The sequence below is a fragment of the Drosophila willistoni genome (genome assembly GCF_018902025.1).
Source record: "Drosophila willistoni isolate 14030-0811.24 chromosome 2R unlocalized genomic scaffold, UCI_dwil_1.1 Seg200, whole genome shotgun sequence".
Lineage (NCBI taxonomy): Eukaryota > Metazoa > Arthropoda > Insecta > Diptera > Drosophilidae > Drosophila > Drosophila willistoni.
Window position 1 is genome coordinate 4,716,707 of NW_025814051.1, and position 14,900 is coordinate 4,731,606.

Below are 14,900 nucleotides of genomic sequence, written 5' to 3' on the forward strand. Positions count from 1 at the left end.
TTGCGCTACAGTTTTTTTATTTTTATTTTGGAAATTTTTCAACTAATTGAGTGTTAGCTTTCTGTTTTAATTTATGTTTTAGCCGATATGTTGATGCAGATGTAGTTTACGTAATACATCTAACTATATATTTTCTGGGATCAATTTGTTTGTTTTTAATTAGAATATTATGGAAATTTGTATTTTGTATTCGCAAAAATTTCACGCTATTTTCTACAAGCTTCAGGATTAGGTAGGTATATATATATATTTATATATATATATTTATATATATATATTTTATGTATATATATCTGTTGTTGCCCTTTTTCTCTTATTTTTTTTTTTGTTTGTAGTATACTTTCGTTTCACCCGCCTCGTTCAATGCTAAAATTAAAATCGAAGAATACTAAATACTAAACTAGAAACAAAAATTATACATTTTAATCAAAAAATTAGCTGAGAACTATACAAAACGCTTTAAGCGCCACAAGCAACAAACTACGAAATTGTTTTTGAATTATTTACCCCATACAAAAAAAAGAAAAGAAAACACAAAATGAAAAACGGAAAACGGCTCGGCCAATGTCAATCTCTTCCTTTTTCTTCCTGTTTCTGTTTTTGTCATTACCATCATTACTTTTTATGTCTTTGTTTACTTGGGCAACTCATAGATCTGGACGGGTAGCGCTTTTGGCGTTATAATCTCATCCTCGAAATCATCATCATCACCATGTATGGCATAATCTCCACCACTGTGCTCACTCTCGAATTCATTGGGTACGATCTCTACATCGGGACGCGTTGATGTACTTCGTGATCCGCCTCCACCAGAATCTCCGCCATTTCGATTTGATCTCGTTTTAGTTGACTTAATGATATGATCTCTCAGCATATGGGAATATAAAATATCGTCTATATAATACATGGTACCCAAATTATAGACAAAAACTTCACTTTCTGTTATTTGAGCATTATTCACACTGGTATAATTGCTACCAGGATTACGTGTGACTTTTATATGACCACCGCCGATGGTCTCATATACTTCATTATCGCGTAGATCTCGATTATATAGACGACCGCGTACAAAATGATTTAAAAGCATTTTAATGCCACGTTGTGATCCCTGTAAACGAAACGAAGAAATTGATTAAGAATCATTTAAAAAAACAAAACTGTTTTTGGGAGACTCACCATAACATCATCAGATAATCGATCGAATCCAATTTTCTCAAATGCCTTATCTTCCGGCACAAAGAATGTATAGTTAGCACCAGAGATATGCGGAGCGATCTCGGCATTGTTAAGATATCTGAAAAACCAAAGGAAAAGAGTTAAAGGGTTGAAATGCAGTTTTTAAGTTGATTTTAAAATGATGTTTTTAAAAGTCAAGATTTTGTAAATTTATAAAGTAAATCAATTATTTCTAAATCACAACAAATGGAAACTTGAAAATTTTGTGAAGTTTTAGGAATTCTATCAAAACTTGGTTTTTCGCGGCTCTAGGTCTATGGTTTGATAAAAGTCAATAAGGTCGAAATTCTATTTATTAAGTCTTATTGAAAATACTTTTTGCAAAAAGTCTTAGAGTCCATAGTCTCTAGAGTTAGATGCCAAAAGTAAAATCAACGCGACTAGCAACATTTTTCTTTGCTAATCTTATGATAAAAACATTTTTTGGAGATCCAAAGTAGATTTTTTTTGCTCCTATCATCGGAATTTTGAGATATTTTTGTCATAATTGCCACATTCCTAGCGCTTACTTTAAGCAGTCATCTTTGTATTCATAGAATTCTGCTTCATATGCATAATTGAGTGAAATATAACAGTTTTTAAGATGTTCGACGATAGAAAACATGAAAGTACATACATATAGAATACTTCTATCATTTTATTTGGTCTATATAGATACAACCATAGTATGTATATGGTTTTCTCTTGTAACCAGCAATACAAATCGTTGTAACTAAATAGTTTAAAGTTTATTAAATTCTTTTCAGTTTTATCCAAGAAAAGAAACGATATAGAGGGACGAAAAACAAAACTGATAGTCCACTGTGCAGGATAATAAAATTAAAATTAAAATTAAAACCAAGCTTGTAATACTTTGGTCCTAACGCCCTCAATATAATGGGCTAATTTGTTAATTGAATCTTGTTAAGGGCCATTTAAGTTTAGTATTTTAATCACGACACTAAAAAGTTTATACATTTTAAAATAATTTTAAATACTTTTAGACTTTTACTATTTTTGGAAAGTTAATCTTGAATATGTAAAAAGAGTTATAAAGACTAATATCAATGATAAGTACAAAAAATTGTCTAGATAAGGTCAAAAAGCCTTTTTAAAATTGTCAATTTATAATGAAAAGAAATATGCTTAAACGTAAACAAAAGGATATAGCACTATTAATAAAACGGTTTAACAATAAGGGCTATCCCATAAAAGGTTTTTGCTCAAAAGTTTCTATATTACCTGGTGATTTGTGTAAATCTTGGATCTCTTTCCAAAGCCAAAAACGAATGCGATAGAAATTGGGCACCAAACCAGGGAAAGGCAAGCAATGGTGGCGTCTCCTTATCCTTATGCATCTGCAAGTCGATGGCAACAAGAAAATTATTCGACATTTATCAATATGCCACAAACAGAACAGAATTTTGGGCCAAATGATTTAAGATGAACTGAGAATGGGAAATATGGAGTGCAGACGACCTCATTACCTGATGCAATTTGGATACCACAGCCTCGGAGACAAACAGTACTTCCGATATAATGAACACCTGATTGCCATTTATGAGGGTGTAGTCGGCCATAATGCTGACATTATTTACCGTCGGGGTGGCTGGAAGTCATAAATTTAGTTACAAGCACAGAACAGTGGGTGTAAATGGTACTTACGTTGTCCATGGAATACCACATTTTCACCGCCCATGGTGTGAACAACCATTTGGTCCATGTTCTTAACATCCGACATGCGCAACGGCCGTTGCATGGGCAGGAAATGATTGCGCAACACACTCTCGGTGAACTCTGGCACACTGAACGGATAGAAGCCCCAATCGATGGGATGCCAACGTTGAAAGGCATTATCGGATGGTATTAATACCGTATAGGCATTATCTGCATCCATAATGCGTGTCAAATTTGATTTCGATAGAAAATGTTGAAAAACTTTTGTGCCCGTCTTCATGTTGGATAGAAAGGACATCAATGGACTCGGTTTCGTCTCCTTAATAATGGGCTCAACTTTGGCATGGGCAGCAGCAGCATTCGTTATATTTGGCTGCTCCAAGGGTTGTGGGTCATTATAGCGACTGAGGAAGAGAGGAGAGAAAGAGATAGAGAAGCAGGAAATGTTTGCAAAAAGTTAGTTTTTTTTTCCTTTCGTTGGCTGATAAATTTCGTATGAGTGCACTTTTGACCGCAAACAAACTAGGACTAACAACCAAGGACTACAAAAATCTACAGTGGTTCAAGGTATAGTATAAAAAGTTTCCTAATCTATTTCAATTTGTGCTTGAAACTTTTTTGGCCTTCAAAACAAAAAATTATAAAATGTTAAAAGGAATTTGTTTGCCTGAGATTGAGGAATATTTTTTCACATTTCTTTTTCTTAAAAACTCAAAAAACTAATTCTTCACTTGGACAAAATTTTGAATGGGAGGAAAAAAAGTGGTCTAAAGGTGGTCTAAAGGTTATCTATTAAACGAAATTATTGAATGAAACTTTTTATTCAAACTGTGTAAATAGTTTGTCTATAGAAATGAACCACTGTTTTCTTACTGATTGCATCCGGAAAGGGTACTACATACTACGGTCCATTTGTGTGTGGTACTCACTTATTCGTTTCCTGGATGTTACGCTTCGAATATGGCGATTTTCTATCACCCAAATAACCATCAATTGCAATGGCCATCAAATTCTCATTGATACGTAGCTTATAGAGTATTTGCTGACCATTGAGTAGCCAAACATTGTTGTGGGATTTTTCCAATTTACGAAAAACGATTTTATGTCCATTTCCATTGCCATAGAGCTCCTCCTCTTCCTTGCTGTTGCCGTTACCATTACCATTACCATTACCATTGCTATTATAGCTCTCATAGATTTTACCAGGCACCAAATGCTCCAGCATGAATTCCTTTAAACGTGGCTTTTCAATGGTTCTCACATCGATTTTGGGTATAATCAATGTATAAGGTGTATCTGTTGGTATATATGTATACATTCATATGAGTGTGTGTGTGATAAATTGTGTTAGAAGGAAAATTGCTCACTTAAAAATGTAAACTGTTTTCATTTCATTTGTGCTCTGGCCTAGTCTCTGTCTGTCTTTGTCTATATGTAGATATACACATCTATCATCTACTATTTTCCTAGACTTGTTCGTTTTAATCAGTTAATTAACTTTGGGGATTTAGTTAGGAGACCATTTAATTTTTGGTGAGTGTGTGAGTTTTATACTGTGCATACTTATACTCATGAAGTAAGTAAGTGGAATGTGTTTAGCTAATTAATATGCTGCACGCATTTAGTCGTAGGTAACTATGTATATGTTTTTTGGTATTCTGAAATGTGTATGTGAGACTATTTGATGATGTAGCTTTTAATGTCTTAAAAAAAAAATCATATTTAATAACATCTAATACCCTTATGATGACCAGACGCTAGTAATATATGAAGTCTTTTTTTAAAATTTCAAATATTTTTAACCATAACTTGGATATCAACCGTCTCTGTTCAGTATTGGTAGCCTACAGACCCTACAAAACTGATTGATTAAAAAGTATTGAGAATAATTCGTTAAGAATCCCCCAAATGAACATAAAGTTAATATGAACAAGAACTGACGTGAATTCCACCAGTCACTATGAAAAATTTTGTTGAAATTTTTCAACGTCGTAATTATAGCACCGTCATAGGTTCATTTATTGATACCCAATAATGGATTTTTACTGAGATTCTACGAGAGTGAGTCAATAAATTCGTAAAATTTTGATGGCACTCAACCATTAATAAGGTCTGTTTAGCGAATTAAACCCTCTATTTTCGAGATAATGTACTAAAAATACGTATTGGCGAAAAGTTTCTTTGAAATTATTAATTCGATACCGAAAGTATTATCGGAATCGTATTTGAGGCATCTTCTCGCTTTCGATTCTAAGCTAAATTTCTCGGCATCCGACAGTTTGTCTTTCATCAAATATTTTTCTTCTATTCCTCAATATGTTAAGAGCAATATAAGCCATAATTAAAATTTTACCTTTTTATTAATTTAAAGGAATTATTCTTAGCAAGGAACTAAAAAATTGCAAGGTAAAATCATGTTCTGTTTTTTGTTATCGTTTTCGTATGTTTTTAATCGAATTGTTGAAGAAATCCGAAGACAAATATAACTTTATAGTTGAGTAAAAATTAAATTTAATTGGCTGATTTAAGACTAAAACCAAATTAGTTTAAAAACTATTTGCTACAGGTCTAATTAACAATTTTTGAATAACTGTGCAAATGGTATTTAATTTTAAGGAATAAGAATATTGAAGACCTTTTAGAAAAAGTCTTGTAGAGCTTAAAGAAGATCTTTTTGCCATCGCTCGACTTATATAATAATGATAAAATGTAGTAGTTTTGGTCTTTTTGATAGCAGAAAATAATGCATCTACCAGCCAATCGATTTGATGAATTTCCCTCAACTTCTCATCTCAATTTCTACGTGCTCTTGTTATTAGCAAGTTTTTAATAATGATATTTTTGCCAACAGGAACAGCGTTGAGAAAAGTTTGTAAGCGAACTTTACTCAAATTTAATAATGTGTATATAAATATAATTTTCCATCATAAAAGTTGCGCAACTTGATATTTTTGCTTTGCTTCAATTAGTGACAAAATACAAAGGAAAAGCCAAGCGTTTCCCATAACTACCGACTTTCATTTAATAAAAATTATCAACCTTGGGTGGGTAACATCCTGAATGAATGCAGCATGTAACACCGACTTCCAGATCCACTATACTATTATAATTTCTTGAATTTCTGTATCTTTCATTCTAATCAATTTTTGATGGGTTTTAATCGCAAAGCCCTTGATTTCGTAACTTTTTAAACAGGTGAATGTGGTAGAACCATTGGCCAAAAGACACGCATACTGATTTTTGGGTATTATATATAAGTCTGAAGAGCTTATCAAAAATTAAAAATAAATGATTCTACAATTTGTTTTGTCGCATTTTTTAGCAGAATATCTTTTATACAATAATGTACCCTCTTCTCACCCTACGAATCTGCTTTTTTAAAAAATTTTTAGCTTTGTTATTTGTCGAGATTACAACCCTTTATTTATTTAAAAAGTTATTTAATTAATTATCTGTGTAGATTACGAAATTCTTGAAATTTAAATCGAAATTTTGTTGTTGCCGGCTAGAGTCTTATCTTGTGAAGATGATTATATTAAAGGCAGCATAACAAAAAATATTCAGATATCCAACTTCTTTAGAAAAAGTTAGCTTAAAGGCATGGTATGGGTTATTTGATTTGATTTTAAGGATTATCTTAAACTGTAAAAACATGTAAGCAGATAACTATTTCAAGGAATTTAGTAGAGAAATTTTAGAAGGCAGTTTTTAAGCCCAAACATCTAAATTTTGCTTACCATTTATCATATGTTCATCACGCGCTTAAACTTTTGCATTTTTACATTAAAAAAATTATATTTTGGGTCAGATTTTGACAATCAACCAAGTCCATTAATCAATGTCAAGCTAAATCATTGGGAAACTCCTTTTTTGTTTGTTCCCTGTTAAGACAAATTGTGCCAATGAGTTTGAGCCATGGATTAAAAAGGCTTTAGATTGCTGACAAGTATTTGCTTGGCCTTAGATAAAAAATTGACCATAGGAAGTATAATTGTGTAAATTTGCAAACAGATTTGAAGTATTTGCTAAGGCCTTTTCAGTAGTGGTCATAAATAAGTCCAAGATAAAGGATAAGGCTCATAGTGACAGGAGCAACTTCTTGTGAAAATTTATTGCATTATTTCTCTCAACTTATTCCCTGTATGGGAAACAATCGTATCATTCTTTTAACTTTTGGTTCACTTATAAATATATATCTTGCTTTTCTGAGCACTTTTCTACCATTTATCATACATTTTTGTTTTTTCTTAAACAAATGATGCATATTTTTGAGACAATTCTTTTCAAGTCATTTATCAATGTCAATGCATAACAATTTAAATCTCCTTTTTTTTGTTGTGTTCAACTAGTTGACAAACTTGATTGAATGATGCATAGGATTCATAAATAAATAAATTGTTACCCATATAACGTTGCACTGGCGGAAAAAAACTGTCGAAATAGTCTTGGGAAACATTTTGTTGGAGTTTTACTTGGAATGGCTTAATAAAATAATAAAGAAGGAAGGGAAATGTTTAGGATTGTGTAAAATGACTCACTAGACTTAGACTCACTCACTCGCATGAAGGAAATAAAAGACTTGTGTTCCATTCTAAGGTAATCAGTTGAAAAACCTCAAAAAAATGGAAAGCCTCAGAGACACGTGAAAAGACGTATTAAAAAATTGTATCTTTTAACTTGTATGACTTTTGTTTTATTCACTATCAATATCTATGTTATATGAAAACTTCAATTATTTACTTTTCCTGAGAGTGTATATGTATGTATGTATGTAAGTCACTTACCTGTCTTTGCCTTATAGCCATATAATTCGAGTACAGGAAAACCATCGTCAATAAACCGGTAGATCTGCTGCCACTTGTCATCATCCTGATTGCGTTGCAAGCCAACCAAATCGGGCAACACTTTGCTCTCAATCAATTTGGCATTCTTTAGACTGGCATCAATTTGACGTTCCACAATCAAAGTGGTTGTTGTTGTTGTTGGTGATGATGACGACGCCGATGATGATGATGATGAGTCTCCACTTCCAGTATCAGCAGCAGCAACAGCAACAGCAATTTGCAGCAACAGCAGCAAAATACTTGCCACTGGCACTTGCAACATTTTGTTCTTTTGGTTTCTTTTTTTTTTTTGTTTTTTTTTCTGGTGTTTTTGCAGGTTTAGTTTGTTGCACAAAATTTAATTTTAATTGTCAGCACTTTTTTCTACACTTGTTTTGTAGTTAGTTTCGAGTTTTGTTTTTAGTTTTGAGTTTTTTTTTTTCGTTCTATGGTACCACAATTTTATTCATTTTTTCCTCTTTGGGTGGGATTTTTTTTTGTGTTCAACTCTTTTTTACATAATTACCAAAAGCTGCTCAGCGACAGAGAGAAAGAAAAGCAAAATAGAATGAGTGAAAAGGAGAAGTTGAGATTATTATATCAAAGGCATATCTGATTAGTTTGGAAACAATTTTTTTTCCTCTTCTCTCTCATTAAAATTCTACCGACGTTTTTTTTTCTATCTAGCTAGAAGAGCTTTAAAAAAGTGTTTTGTATGCAAATCGAATAATAGAAGTTGTTTTATGTCGTTTTTTTTTAATACCCTTGGAAGAGAGTTTATTCATTTTGTTCAAGAGACTACAGAGAAGAAAGCATTCACATATTGCTACTAAAGATAGTATTTCTACTTCACGTGCTCTGTTTAAACTTTCCGTATTTTTAATGATACAATATCTATCTATATTCAATGAGTAAAGATAAGCTTTATCGTTATTTATTGCTATTTCAACAATTGATCAAAGTCTTACTACCTTTATGTTGCATAGTGTATAATACCTACAGGTAGAATAACTAAATATAGCTCGACCCTATGAAATTTCCTCATTGTGTTCATTCTTTTATGGTTTTGGTGAGTTCATCACGATTTCTGATTTGCATATTTGAATGCAGTTTTTAAAAAATAAGGGAAAACCCAATATAGTCGTGGAAAAGTTTGCATAAATTTCTTTATATATACATATATATATATATATATTTATATGCTAATAATTCATCATATTATGCCACAAATTGGTTTATTTGCTGACCTCTGTGGCACATACTCGAAAATCTGGTCGCATACAAGGCTGTTTGGAGACTGGCATGTGCACAGATCAAAAAGAATAATATAAAAGTGGAAGAAAGTCAATTAATATCAATTGAGTGGGGAACAAAAGCAGCAGCAGCAGCCGTAGACACAGCGACCCGACCAGTGAGCGGAGAAAACTACGGCGTAAATAAACCGTATGACACAAGCACAAAAAACTAAATCTAATCAAATCCAAAAAAAAAGTAAATAAATAAATAACGAAGAGAATATACAAAATTTCACTTATTTTGCATTTATTTTGAATTTTAGTTTAAATTTAAAGTTTTACTTTAATATTTTATTGTTTTTCTTTCGTTGGTATTCAACGAACTGCAGGCTTCTCCTTCCCGTTTTGCACTGGTTTCTTGCTGCTGCAGTGCAGCAATGTTAAGTGCCACACTAGGAAATCGCAAGGCATGTAAAGCAAACCTGTTTAACTGGCAACCTTTCTTGATGTGCAATCCTGCACCAAGTGGATTCTGGCAATTGTCATCTGGCAATTGAAGTCGAACAAAGCATTCGTACATATGCTTATATTTAACTTTATATAAGAAACTTAAAAAAAAACCTCGCTATGTTGAACTTATTTTAACATGAAAACAAGATTGACATTTTTACTTTAATATTTTCATGTGAAGACTGAAAGTTGAAGTAAGGAAAAGTGGACTAAAATATATGTTTGAACCTATTTTTTTCACGTACCTAACTATAGTTTGGAAATTAGCTTATAAGAAGACTCGAAAATAATTCTTCCACATGCTAAAAATCCGAGTTAAATAAAGTGACTATAAATATGTCTCTAAAATAAGTTAAAACTGATTCAAAGAAGAGGTAAATTGCAAGTCATGTGTGTTGAATTGAAATACCGCTTCATTTAACATATAATCAGAGGGAATCTAAAATATACATTACTTTTTTTTTAGAGCAACATTTAAAATAAACACTGTAACATGTTCATAAAAGATCTTCACCTAATGAGATTGCCTTGAAGTTAATTTTTAGAAACTATATTTTAATGAATAATATTTATACATATAATTCATCCTAAACCCAATACACGTCTTTGTTTAAATTGAATACCAAACAATAATAAACAATTCATACGAAAGTAATATATTTTTTATTTTTAAAATTTTGTTTTCTTTAAAAATTATGGCCATTAGTTTTTCTTGTTTGATTTTAGTACAATCCATCAATAATCTTTATAAGAAATAATTCTTAGAATATTTAGCAAATTTAATGAAATTTTTACTAAAAGTATAAAATTATTATTGCAATCTTTTTGTTTTTTCCACAATGATTCTATGAGCATTGTTCTTCTACTTCTACTTTATCTTCGCGAAATCCTTTTCTTTTTTTAAATTGTAAATGGGCAACTACAACTTCACTCAAGAAATTTTGTAAAAATTCGCAATATTTTGGTTAAAATAGTTTTTTTTAGTCTTTCTCCCGCTGTTTCCTTCAAAGTTGTACTCGTACTTGAAGTACTTTATAGATATATTATATATAATCATTATAAAGATTGAATTGAATTGAAACATTCATTTGTTCAGTTTGTGGTGACGTTAACTTTTCTCACGCTTATTGGTGTCTTTTATCCTTTCGTAAATGAATGTAAGCACATAAAATCCTTACAAACTTTGTTTACGAGTATGTTGTTAGGTTCCCATTAGTAAAACTAGAAGTTGAATAAAAATACTGGAGATAATAGTAAGTGCAGACTTTTAGATTTTGAAATTTAGTTATTTAACTTTTTTTTAATAAATACTTAAGTCATTCACAGGTTGATATAGTTTTTTAACTTAGATGTATGTTTGGCCGGCTCGAGGTCAAATTTTTGGGTGAATAAAACAAAATAATAATAGTTTGTTATTCCTTTCCAATATATTTTTATAGTATATAGTTTTTTAACTTATATTTTTGTATTTCTTAATTATTTATTTTTAATGGTAGATTTCATTTCGTCGGTTTACTTATTTAGTAATATTGAACTTTGTGATTATTAATTATCACCGAAAATCTGTTCTTGTTTCCAAAATTCAAATTGGAAATCCACTTAATTGATAAATGTTTAAATTTTGTATTGAATCTTTTCTATTTTCAAGCATTTTGTATATGCTAGAAATATAGATTTTTGTTCCCCACATTTGCCACTGGGGGCATTTATCACTTTATCACAAATGCTCATTATTCATGATTATGCTTTGAACATTTCTCCCACACTCTCTTCTTCCCTCTCTCACTCATTCATTCATTTATTCATTGCTTGTGGGTGTGTGTGTGCAAAATTGTGCAACAGTCAAGTAAACTAACCACTGGACGCCACTCGATGTTGTCCCGGGAACACACACACGACACACACATGGTATATACAAATATTGTTGTCTGTCCATTGTGCCACAGCAATTGCTGTGATTTGGTCATTGCATACCCTTCATACCCAATTTTATCGATGGGATATGTTATAGTTCATATTAGAAATTGGGTGTCTAAAAATGGAAACGATCTTTTTAATCCTTGAAAGGTAAAAGTTATACATAAAAAGAAGTTTCTACAAAAGAACTATACTAAATGTTCCTCGATAGTTGGTTTTAGTTATTGACATATTTCTGGGTGAGTAATATTTTAATCTGTTTATAGGGTATCTTAAACTCGGTGACCCTACTTAATCTAAACCTTTATGTTGCTGACGAAGCGCTGCATTACTAAGTATATGCTCTCCGAGTGCTACAGATTTTTATTTTTTGGTTCCTTCTGCTTGCTGCCTTTATAATGAGAGTCTCGTGCAAGTTTTTTTTTTCTTTATTTATTTTATTTTTATTTTTATGATTCGTTGAAATGAAACTGACTCTGCCGGTTGGTTTGGTGGGGGTCTTGTTTGATTCACTGGGATCCGTTCGGTCTGTGCATTGTAATTGATATTATTGTCATGCGGTTACTTTATTTTTAGTTAGCTTTCAATAAAATTGTTCAACGCCCTGCATTCTCTTTGTATCTAAAATATACATATATACAACCAAACATTAAGTTTATATGTGTGTGTATGTGTTTTTTTTTTTAAATCTTGATAAAGAATAAATTTTGTGCATATTAATGGGAGGAGACACTTAAGAAGAAAAGTAAAAGTTTAAATTCAAATTGAATTTTAATTAAAAAAGTTGAAACTTTACTTGATACTGCTTAAAAAAGTTTTGTACAAGATTTTTACGGAATTTTAAGTATTTTAATTATTCAAACAGAAAGTAAACTTTAATATAAATATTTTGTGTTTTCTATTGATGTCTAGAAACAACATTTGTTATTAAAAACTTAAGAAATCTTTGCAAGAGTAAACTAAAAACTGTCTCAAATTAATATAAAATTCAAAAAAAAAATTTTGGTTCTTACTTTTGATATTATCATATGCTTTATCATTCCATTTTTAAAATAGGGTCTTTTTGTTCTTCTATAAAAAATATTTTTATCAACAAAACTTAATAAAAAAGAATTATAATAAAAAGAAATCAGAAAAATATTTAGGCAACGCTTATTAATTTATTAATAATACTGTATATACCTAAAATATTTGGTTTTTATACGAGTTCTCATTATTTATTTAAAAAGTAATCATATTGCAAGTTTTGGCCGTCATTAATGAGAAAATTTTTATTCAAACGTATTAAAATTGAAAAACCTGGCGCTCTAGGTTATTTTTCTTTGTATTAAGTTACTTCTTCTAAATGGTTGCTCAAAGATTGCTTTAGCCTGCCAGTTTAGTACAGGTTAAGACAATTTTTCGACAGCAAAAGTGAGTAGAGTTTCAATTTAGTTATTTCCTAAAAGAATTGTTTAAGCTGCTTTGCTTAAGACTCCAGGATTGCCATACAACGCTTTAACCAGTTCTGAATTACAACAAAATTTAGCAAATAGCATTTAACACATACTTTTCCCGTAAGTCTTGCAGTACTTTATATTTTTAAAGGCTAATTATAAAACTCATATCAGTTAAAAAGTTTACTCATTCTAAGAGCTACTAAAAAATAGCAACATAAATGTCATGCATTTTATTTTATAATATTTCAACAATTGATTGCCTCTTTAATAGTCTATATAATATTGTCGTTTCATTCAGCAATTGCCTTTGATATTGAATTACATTTTATTTACTTCCTATGTAAAATGCTCTGACATTTTCAAATATTAATTTTTTCAAAATTAATTAATTTAATAGCAAAGTTTAAACTTTATTTTTTTGTTTGTGGCACATATCATGCATTCCACTTGCGTTCATATGATTAAAAAATTCTTGTCGAAACAATTTTCATGTACGTACATATGAAAGCAAAAAGCCGGTAAATCAAGTAAGTTTGTGTGTGTGTATGTGTGTGTGGCTATGTGGAAATGGTAGTAGGAAGAATCAAGCAGCATCGTTGGCCAAAATTATGTATACGACAGATACGACTACTACTACTACTATTACTACGACTACGACGACGACTACTACTACTATTAGTACTATGACTACTACTATGATAACAAACACAACTTACTACAATGGCGAGCAGGAACAACAAGCCGCAATGGCCAAAGTGCAAACTAATTGAAATTAATTTGCATAATGTACGAGAAATCTGGACATTCAGCAATAGAAGATACAGATTCATATATATATCTACATAAAAAAAGAGATATATGTATATATATATATGATGAATACATTTTGAACAGCGGGAAATGCAAATACTCAATTCCCGTAATAATCACAGTTTATTGCACTTAGTTTTCCCTGCATACACTCACACCTACACGCACACACACATTCGAATTCACACACACATAAAGAGAGAAAGAGAGAGAGAAACACACAAACACACACACACACACGTATTTTTCCTTTCACAAATAATTCCCTTGACGAAATTCACTTTATTATTTTCTTTATAATTCTTAGTGGTCACTTTAGATTTTTGTTTAATTAGTTGTAGTTTTTCTTTTAGTCATTTAATTGCAAAATTTTGTTTTTCCTTTTCTTTTTGTATGCACGCAGGTGTGTGTGTGTTTAAAGAATAGGTAAGAGGAAAGGTACGGCGTATAGGGAGCAGCTCGCGCGTTTACCGTAAATTGTTGTTTGCGTCTGTTGTGCCGGAAAATTGACGATGAATTGAAGTCAAAAAGCTTTTCGTTGTCGTTGTCAGTCGCCTCCTTGGCAATGGTTGTACTAGTTACTAGGGTTGCCAGGTCTAACAATAGTTAAGCTTTCATTAACTGACATAGGTCTTAAACTTATTAAAGTTATCTCAGATCAATTAAAAATGTTACCTAGAAATTGTTAAACACTTGGTTTTTATGTTTTCACGTTTATTTTCCAGATTTTGTTTAAATATTTGGGATGTTCGAGCTTTTCAATTTTAGTTTAGTCAAGTTATTTAAAAACGGTTAGCTTTGAAAAGCTTTAGCGTTGAACTAAAAGCTCTCGGATTTTGACAGACACAAACCCAGTTAAAATTTTGTCACTCATACGCACTGTGGTCAAAAACCACCTTTTTTTTGGAAAGGATAATGAAATCTTTTAAATGTGGCTTAAGAATCTTACGTCTCGAAGAGTTTAAATAGTTAAAAATTTACAAAATTAAAATAGAAAGGATTCCAAGGGAAATTGTTAAACAAATGTTTTAAACAACATAATAGTTAAAAATTTTGAATATGACGTGGAAGCTAGCAAAATAAACAAAAAAAACTTAATTTAACAATTGATTAATATTATTTTTATTACTATCACAATAAACCATATTTATACAATACCTTTAGTTTATGACTAAAATCTTTTTTTGAATCAAAAGTGTGAATGAACTTTCTTTCAACCCCTTTAGGAATCGTTTACACTTTTTCCTCCTTTGTATTTCTGCTAGATGAATGTG

General features: G+C 31.0%; 1 protein-coding gene across 1 annotated transcript; it reads right to left on the reverse strand.

The window, feature by feature from the left end:
- Positions 1–393: 393 nt before the first annotated feature.
- LOC6643495 lies at positions 394–8,130 on the reverse strand. Its single transcript, XM_002066250.4, has 7 exons — positions 7,677–8,130; positions 3,822–4,188; positions 2,881–3,296; positions 2,703–2,824; positions 2,458–2,573; positions 1,177–1,294; positions 394–1,108 (listed from the first exon to the last, which is right to left on the reverse strand). Exons 1-7 carry the CDS (start codon positions 7,996–7,998, stop codon positions 635–637), a joined length of 1,935 nt encoding a protein of 644 aa, XP_002066286.1. The 5' UTR covers positions 7,999–8,130; the 3' UTR covers positions 394–634.
- Between the last annotated feature and the right edge of the window lie 6,770 nt (positions 8,131–14,900).

Coding starts and splice junctions, on each gene's coding strand:
- LOC6643495 (XM_002066250.4), bottom strand. CDS start 7,998: ATGTTGCAAGTGCCAGTGGCAAGTATTTTGCTGCTGTTGCTGCAAATT. Junction 2,825..2,880: donor TGTGGTATTCCATGGACAAC/GTAAGTACCATT, acceptor TATGACTTCCAG/CCACCCCGACGGTAAATAAT. Junction 1,109..1,176: donor GATTATCTGATGATGTTATG/GTGAGTCTCCCA, acceptor TTTCGTTTACAG/GGATCACAACGTGGCATTAA.